Source organism: Limulus polyphemus, unplaced genomic scaffold (assembly GCF_000517525.1).
Source record: "Limulus polyphemus unplaced genomic scaffold, Limulus_polyphemus-2.1.2 Scaffold6112, whole genome shotgun sequence".
Classification (NCBI taxonomy): domain Eukaryota; kingdom Metazoa; phylum Arthropoda; class Merostomata; order Xiphosura; family Limulidae; genus Limulus; species Limulus polyphemus.
In genome coordinates this window covers 1-9324 of record NW_013671722.1, presented here as the reverse complement: position 1 = coordinate 9324, position 9324 = coordinate 1, and the positions used below count along the sequence as shown (strand labels likewise).

The 9324-nt window shown below is 34.0% G+C and overlaps 1 protein-coding gene across 1 annotated transcript in view; it reads left to right on the top strand.

The window, feature by feature from the left end:
• The window catches only part of LOC106473367 (irregular chiasm C-roughest protein-like), a gene marked incomplete at its 3' end in the record, with an annotated part of 20134 nt that extends 16324 nt beyond the window's left edge, over positions 1–3810 (top strand). Inside the window, exon 4 of the mRNA XM_022401812.1 lies at positions 3603–3810. Coding sequence (XP_022257520.1) covers positions 3603–3810 — 208 coding nt within the window. The remainder of the gene's footprint in view (positions 1–3602) is intronic.
• Positions 3811–9324: the final 5514 nt, after the last annotated feature.

Below are 9324 nucleotides of genomic sequence, written 5' to 3'. Positions count from 1 at the left end.
TTACTTTGTTTAGGATAGTTCAAGAATTTCTTTATTGTAGGATAGTTCATGTAATTTCTTTTATTGTTAGGATAGTTCAAGAATTTCTTTTATTGTTAGGATAGTTCAAGAATTTCTTTTATTGTTATGATAATTCAATAATTTCTTTTATTGTTAGTATAGTTCATGAATTTCTTTTATTGTTACTATAGTTCAAGAATTTCTTTTATTGTTAGGATAGTTCAAGAATTTCTTTTATTGTTAGGATAATTCAAGAATTTCTTTTATTGTTAGAATAGTTCAAGAATTTCTTTTATTGTTAGGATAGTTCGTGAATTTCTTTTATTGTTAGATGGTTCATGAATTTCTTTTATTGTTAGAATACTTTAAGGATATGTTTTATTGTTCGGATGGTTCATGAATTTCTTTTATTGTTATGATAATTTATGATTTTGTTTTATTGTTAGGATAGTCCATGAATTTGTTTTATTTTTTAGAATAGTTCATCCAAATTTGTTTGTTTTATTGTTTGGATAGCTCATGGATTTTGTAATCAAGTTGAATACTTATTATGCTGAACGTTGCCTATAACACAGTGTTGATTCCTTGTATTAGAAGTACTTCATGAAGTCATTCTGAATCATTCAGCAATTATTTATTTTAAAAGAAAGGAAATCTTTAACCAAATCCCATGAGGAACGCTAGTTAGGCATGTCAGTTTTTGAACAACCAGATAAAACTTTCGCTCTGCTTTGCTACACTCCAGTATTATTGGTGTTATAGTTGGATGGCTTTGAGGCCTTTCCGATCGATTAGCGTCACGCGTAACCGATTTATCAAAAGAAGTCTTACTAGAAGTCCCAGTAGCAATCATAGCAATACCAAAGTCAACAATCACTTCATAGACAGGTACCAACATCTGAGTGATTACATTTTCCTCGCACAAGATTTCCCGGGCAACATATCACAGGAACAGCACTCCCTTTCCTTTCCTCCAATCAGAACCTCCCATTCTGCGCAGTTACTTAGAAGGTTTTAGATGCAACTCAACACATCCTTGACAGTTTAGACACGTGCTTTAGAAAATTCAAGTCTTGATGGGTTTTCATATGATTGAGTACAGATATCTAAAGCTTAAAGAAATAATTTAAATAGCTAGACGCCATTTCAAGATGCCAAGATCAGCTGGTGTAGACCATGTTGTTCCATTTACCAGTCGACTTGACATTGTCAGTTGGGCGAGTAAGCAGTTTCATTGACAGATTGTCGAGGATCTATAGATTTGTACTGGTCTAATACACGGAATTATGATGCATTCTCTGTCCCATGTCTGTATTCAATATCGAACCACCGTTCACGCTTCTGTTTGAACGACAACAAGCAGACGTTGTTTCGCGTAGAGAAATCACTCGGTAAAATTAACTTGGATATATATAAAGCTTATAAACTGTGCATTATCAGCATTACTGATCTGTACATACATACATTATAGACAGATGGCGCTCCAGATAATAATAATAATAAATATTATTTGAAGAGTATAGGTATTTGTTTTTTCTAACTTTTAACAAAATGCCCAAATCCCTCCAGATTTCACAATAAATCAATTTTGATAAACTATGTGTGTCATTTACTATGCAATAAATAATGAAATGTTCCTATATGTGATATCGTTCAAATAATACTCCTGATAGCTCAGTTTTCCCTAAAAAATACAATTGTTTCTTATTTTTCCTACCCTAATAAAGTTTAGGTCTGAAACAAGAACGTTAAGGCAGAAAGGAAAAGATACGTAGAAATATGCCAACTTTCAATGATTTATAAAACACGTGGTAGGTGTTCACTATCTATCAATATGGTGTTTTGATTACCTCATAGTCCGTTAAGTGGTAAAATAGAATTATTTCTACGTTTGCAGGAGAAACGTTCAATATTTCCGTTTTGGTGGCTACACCAAGATATTTCCGTTTTGGGGGCTACACCAAGATATTTTCGCGTTACAAATATTGAATCTGCTGCGCTTTCTAGTGACCAAGAAATTTCTGATCAATGTATATGGAACAAGTGTTGATGAATGTGTATGGAACAAATGTTGATCAATGTATATGGAACAAATATTGATCAATGTATATGGAACAAAAGTTGATCAATGTATGTGGAACAAACTTTTGTTCCACATACATTGATCAATATTTGTTCCATATACATTGATCAAGATTTGTTCCATATACATTGATCAACTTTTGTTCCATATACATTGATCAACTTTTGTTCCATATACATTGATCAACTTTTGTTCCACATACATTGATCAACTTTTGTTCCATATACATTGATCAATATTTGTTCCATATACATTGATCAATATTTGTTCCATATACATTGATCAACTTTTGTTCCACATACATTGATCAACTTTTGTTCCACATACATTGATCAACTTTTGTTCCATATACATTGATCAATATTGATCAATGTATATGGAACAAAAGTTGATCAATGTATGTGGAACAAAAGTTGATCAATGTATATGGAACAAATCTTGAAGCAAATGGTTACATAAAGACATAAAGTTCCCGCAGTGGTTCGGAGTAAACCCAGGGGCTTATAACGCTAAATTTCGATATTTTATCACTGTGATTGGCATAGCTCAGGCAGCCCATTGGGTTGAACAACGAAAATAACTGTTTTTCTATGTAACCTTCTCCGTTGAATCGCTATGTTGATTGGAGAGAGAGTGGAAATTTTAAACGTTGATGGTATCCAGAATAAGTCGAAATAATTATTTATAACTTGCTAACAGCAACTCCTGAGGATGACATTGTAATGTCGAAACGTGTAGAGTCGTCAACTTTTTGAAGGCCATAGATAGGCCTAAATAAAATGTTTTTAACTGTGTACAGTTTAACGTTGAATATTATTTATGATTTTAATTTTATACACAAGTGCCAAAAATACCATAATACTATAATTTCTAACAGCAATCTGTGTTGAAGTTTTACCGTTGGTTTTTCTTAGTTTCGTAACATGTTTATTCTAATCTCAGTTCTGTCGCATGTTTCTAAACTGTAAATTTTAAACGCTAAGTTCGTTGATACAAATCATCAAGGAATAGATCAGTAATGTGGAATTCAACTGTTGTGTGACAATAACTAGTTTTGTTTGTTACATCGCAAAGTTGTACAGTTAGCTGTCATCGTTGTTCTAGCCGCTGGGATCGAATCTCGAAGTCTGTAGTGTTATAATATTTCACGCTTACCGATGAGCCACCGGAGACAAACAATATATATATATATGTACAAAATGTTTAAGAACGTGGAATAATTCTTTGTATGGCAAAAACACGTCGAGATTTAATCCATACTTCATTCTTCTTGTGCAAACACACCAATTTAACACTGTCACTGTTCTTACAAAAGAGTGTACATTTAGAGTAGTTATTTAACAACCTGAGAAATACCAGGTGTGCTTTTTATTGTGTTGTATTGGTCGCTATTTTATATATCCATGATTACTGATTGTGCTCCGATGTTCAGAATAGAATAATTTAAAATGGGCATTGTGACACTGGCGGTAGCCTTTTGCCGAATGTTTAAAATCCATTGGTTTATCTGTTTGAACAGCTTTCCTGGCTTGATGGAGAAGGAGATGTTGTGACAAGCGGTACTAAGTATCAGACACGAGAACTCAGTGATGGGAAACGAGCCAATGCCATATTGAAGTGGGATTTTAAACCAACACGAAAACACCACATGAAGAATTTCACCTGTCGATCAGAAAACTCAGCCTTGAAACAGCCAGCTCTTACTACTATACGAATTGAAGTCAAATGTAAGTAGAAAGCTAAGCCTAACTAATATATCTTCAAATCAAATGTAAATAGAAAGTTAAGCCTAATGAATATTCACTTAAATCAAAGTAGAAAGTAAAGCCTAATGAATATTCACTTAAGTCAAAGTAGAAAGTTAAGCCTAATGAATATTCACTTAAGTCAAAGTAGAAAGTTAAGCCTAATGAATATTCACTTAAGTCAAATATAATTATAAATTTAAGCCTAATTAACATACATTTAAGTCAAATGTAAGTAAAGAGTTATGCCTAATAAATATAAACTCAACTTTTAAGCTGTTGTCACTGCCCCAAAAATACGAAAAACGCTAGTTCTGTTTTTTTTTTGTTTTTTTTTTGTTGTTGTTTTAATATTTAACAGTTATTATTATTTTTCATCTTAATTTTTCATGGATGCATTATAATTATGGATGTAGATTCAAGAACCTTTTATTAAGAGTGACATTTAACCAACGATCATATACTTCAACAGTCTCCCAAATGTCATTAAAATCTTGAAAATATAAAAGAGTGTCTATTTTAATCTCAAAAATTGAGATGTGCCAAAACTGAGTAAAATAAAAACAGGATTAAATAGATTTAACTGATGTAGCAACTCAAACTTTTACATCCAGCCCCTCTCTTCAACCAAGCCCTAGTTTCAGCGTCTTGGGTGACCACTAGCTGGGTTGTTATCTATCATTTTGGTATGTGTCGAATTCTCTACCTCTCTCTACCCTCTTAGCTAAAGAAAGTTCTGGCAAGTCACATAGCCAAAAATAATCACATATTGAGCGTGGAATTCACACATCTGAGCCTAATCTCACATTCACGCGTATTGGTGAAAAAAATCACGTTTTGGTCAAATTAGCTGCTTTGTATAAAGATTTTTTTTAGTTAGTTGATCGGTTGGATCCAGGTCAAAATCAGTTTCACGTTGATCCAGGAAATTTATCATTTTGTTTCATTGAATACTGTGATGCCTTTAAACTTTTTTATATTTCAAACTTCCGCCTCCAAAAAAAAGGAGGGAACATTGGTTTTAGGTTTTCAGGTTTAAATTTTTCATAGATCCATTAATATATCACTTGATGCACTTGGTAATTATTGACCAATACTGACAAGTAATAATTCATGTGTATATCTTTTTAAGTTTCCTACTCCAGTATTAAGGCCATATCAACTACATAATCAATCAAATTTGTGGGTAGGAAGCCAAATGATGTTGTATTTATATTATCCCGGTAAAACATATGAGTTTAAACCAATGGTTCAATCGAAGTTCACCCATTTATCTTTTAACCTTTGAGGCCTATCATGCCACTGTTTGGCTTGGACCCAAACCAATGGTTCAGTCGAAGTTCGCCCATTTATCTTTTAACCTTTGATGCCTATCATACCACTGTTTGGCTTGGACCCAAACCAATGGTTCAGTCGAAGTTCAACCACTTATCTTTTAACCTTTGAGGCCTATCATGCCACTGTTTGGCTTGGACCCAAACCAATGGTTCAGTCGAAGTTCACCCACTTATCTTTTAACCTTTGAGGCCTATCATACCACTGTTTTGGCTTCGACCCAAACCAATGGTTCAGTCGAAGTTCACCCACTTATCTTTTAACCTTTGAGGCCTATCATGCCACTGTTTTGGCTTGGATCCAAATCTTCCATAAATTGACTAGTTAGCACTGTACTAAATAGATATTTTCATTATGTTCAATACCATCATTAGTGTAAAGAACATCTGGATGTTTAAACCTACATAGTTGGGTAAATTTATCCGTGTGTCCTCTAGTGGACTTAGAAGACGAAATAAACATTTTAAGTTACAGAATCTCATCTTCTGCATCGCTGAGAACTTTAATAGCTATAAGAAAATATTTTTATTAAACAAAGATACCATTAACAATCATAGGAAAACAGCTCTGCTCAAAATTCTTGGCGTGAGAACATCTGAATAATGCTAATGGAAAAAAAATAAGAATGCTATATAAAGAGAACACTTCTGAATTGATCATATTTAAAACTTAGTAACGGAAGAAACACTTTTTGTATTTTATACCGTATAAAACATTATTAGTTATTTTACCTGCGTTGTCTAAACAGCATTTAAATATTCTGAAAAACGAATATTTTTTTTCCACGCCAGCTATTTACGTGAGAATTATCATTTTTAATTCGATTAGAAATTGGAGTGTAAAAGTTTTCCATGATTATACTTATTAGAAATCCTGTTTTATAAATAATTCTTATTCGTGTAAAAAATGTTCTTCTAAAGGCTTGAGTAACAAGAACTCGAAGTGGGAAGATTAGAATTTAAAAAGTTTGAAATGTTTCTGCCATTACTAGGATAAACTTTATCAACCTGGAAACTAAAAAAAAGGGGGCTTTAGGAAAAGTTGAATTTTTCCAAGTCTGATGTTATTGAATTTATATTTCTGGGGAAATGAGTCGAATATCATGAAGAATTATAAAACCAGTTTAACTCTAAATTGATATTAGAAAACCCACTTCATAATTTCATTTGTTAATACAACTGCGGACTCGAGTTCATTAAGAGGTCCGCGCTCAACATTCAATTTGAGTAGGCCACCTGAATCAGTTCAATCCTCTACACGAGTAAAAAAAAACTATTAGAACGCAGTTTACACAGCGAGACACACAGACAAAACTGACCTCACGCCGGCATGATGTACCCTATCGTTAAGGGTGATCTGCCAACTTCATGCTCCTTACGACAAACTTGTAACTTCATTGAATTCCACATACAACCCGCTAAACTACAAGTAGGTAAAGCACGAATAATTAGTCATTGTTAGAGTTTTTGTTCAATCATTAACACCTGCAGATTCCATTTACCTATCTTTTTACATGGAATTCATAAATGGAAGAAAACTGTCACCCCCACCCTACCCCCAACCCCTGTAAGCAGAACTACCAGATACAGTATCTTCCAGCGAAACAACGATCTTCCTGTCACTACTCAGGAAATTGAACAAGATGATCTATCCACAATGTCCACAGGCTCACATCTTTCCAGTTTTGCAGGATTCTATTTTTTATCAAAGTAGTGGTAAGTTCTCGTCAGCTAACTGAACACTCCAACAAGGCAACTGTTTCTTCGAATACTTCCACTGCAGACGCGAAAAAGAACACCGAGCTTCTAAAAATCATACCTTTCATTCCACACCAGATCTTGCCTCTTGCAAATCCAAAATACAGATTAGCCAAACCCTTGATCCACAAACTCAGACCCCCAGCTGAAGGAATGTCCACAACAGAAGTTTATACATGTGTTCATCAAGTCTAGACAACCACAATAACCACAAGCGAACAAACTCAAACCAACTTAGTTAAAAAGTCTGAACCCTCAGTTATCGAGTTCAACAACAACGAAAAAAATCCAAACATTATGCACCATCTCTTCCACTTTCTCCGGCTCTGTTTCACCGTTGAGGCATTTTTATAAATATTATATAAATATAAATTATAATGCTGTTTTTCTCCAAGTTCTAGTTCCAGCTTGGGCAGTGGTCGAATAGAAGTTTTGGCGCCCGGACAGTGAAAGTGTTTTTTTTTTTTTTCTTCACAACAAATTATTTGGCATGGATCTCCGAATCCACGCCACACATTCATCAGTAGTGGATCTTTACATCCCGTTTTTCTCTCTTGCTACTGCGATGATGATGATGATGATACGGGTTTCACAAAACCTATTTTTTGAGCTAATTCTGCAGAGGGATTTCAGCATGTTATCCTACTCTCGGTGGCAGCTGTGACCTTGATAGATTCCCAATCTCTCAAGGAATAAGTTGTTTTTTTTCTGAATGTTGAGAGATACATTTCATATAAAATGTTACATCTTATCTGCTTGTCTGCTGAATAATTTAGAAAAATATGTTAGTAGCATCAATGCTACATATTCTTCAAATCACACAAAACATAATGCTTTTGTCGGAAGCTAAGACGTCACAAAATATTTTTCCATCAAGGCAGAATCGCTTTGGAGAGCAAATTAAAAAGTACGGATCTTTAGAGTCTGTACGCTATGCGTAATCCCGTGTGTCGACATAAGTAAACACTATATAAATTCCTTACTCATACATGCGAGTATGTGGATTATGTATACACTTCGTTCTGCTAATATATGTTGTTAGAGCAACTTGACTAAAAACGAATGTAATCATAAATAAATATATTTGTCTCACAAAAAACAGAATAAACTAATGCCCTTTCTGTAGCACAGCTGTAAACTTGTGTGCTTCTAATGTTGGGTTTGATCCCCTGGTGGGTAAAAAACAGAATAAACTAATGCCCTTTCTGTAGCACAGCTGTAAACTTGTGTGCTTCTAATGTTGGGTTTGATCCCTGGTGGTAAAAAACAGAATAAACTAATGCCCTTTCTGTAGCACAGCTGTAAACTTGTGTGCTTCTAATGTTGGGTTTGATCCCCTGGTGGGTAAAAAACAGAATAAACTAATGCCCTTTCTGTAGCACAGCTGTAAACTTGTGTGCTTCTAATGTTGGGTTTGATCCCCTGGTGGGTAAAAAACAGAATAAACTAATGCCCTTTCTGTAGCTCAGCTGTAAACTTGTGTGCTTCTAATGTTGGGTTTGATCCCCTGGTGGGTAAAAAACAGAATAAACTAATGCCCTTTCTGTAGCTCAGCTGTAAACTTGTGTGCTTCTAATGTTGGGTTTGATCCCCTGGTGGGCACAGCACAGGTAATCTATGATGTAGCTTTGTGCTTAACAAACAGTTGTTGAAATCATGCATGTCAGTCGATTGAAAAGTTTTGATAATACATAATATATCTAAAATTGAAATAGTATTTTCATTTAAAACGATTATATTTTCAATCATAGGTGGAGCTTAAATCGCACAACAGTTAATGATCAGTGAATCAATAAGAATTCATCATTACAAATAAATTATATTAGCTAAATAAGTAACATGGAAATTTTACGTGTGGAAAAAAAAATCATTTTTTAAAGATAAACATTATTGATATTTTTGTTTCTATATTCCTTCCATGTGGCCAAAAAACAATAGTAGATTAGTAAATGGCTTGAATACAATTGATAATAATTACAATTCACTTGCCTAGTCTAGTTAACACCATAACAGTCATTTTTCATGAAAGTTGTAGATATAAGTTATACTTAGATCAATACTGTGTCTATCGTATCCAAGTCGGCCTGATGAGCCCTGGTATTGGGTGGAAGGCTTCGTCAGAACTGGTAAGGCAGATGTAGTGTGATTGACATAATTTCAAACCTTTATGCACTTAGAATTACCAGATACAAAAGTTCTAAAATCATAAATTAATCGCTTGTAATGATTTAGTTATTTCTGAAAGTATATCTTATAAAACTGTATAACTCTCAAACCATATTGTGTTAGTGAGTGCTAAGTTAGTTTGGTGCGTGTTTACCATATTGTGTTAGTGAGTGCTAAGTTAGTTTGGTGCGTGTTTACCATATTGTGTTAGTGAGTGCTAAGTTAGTTTGGAGCGTGT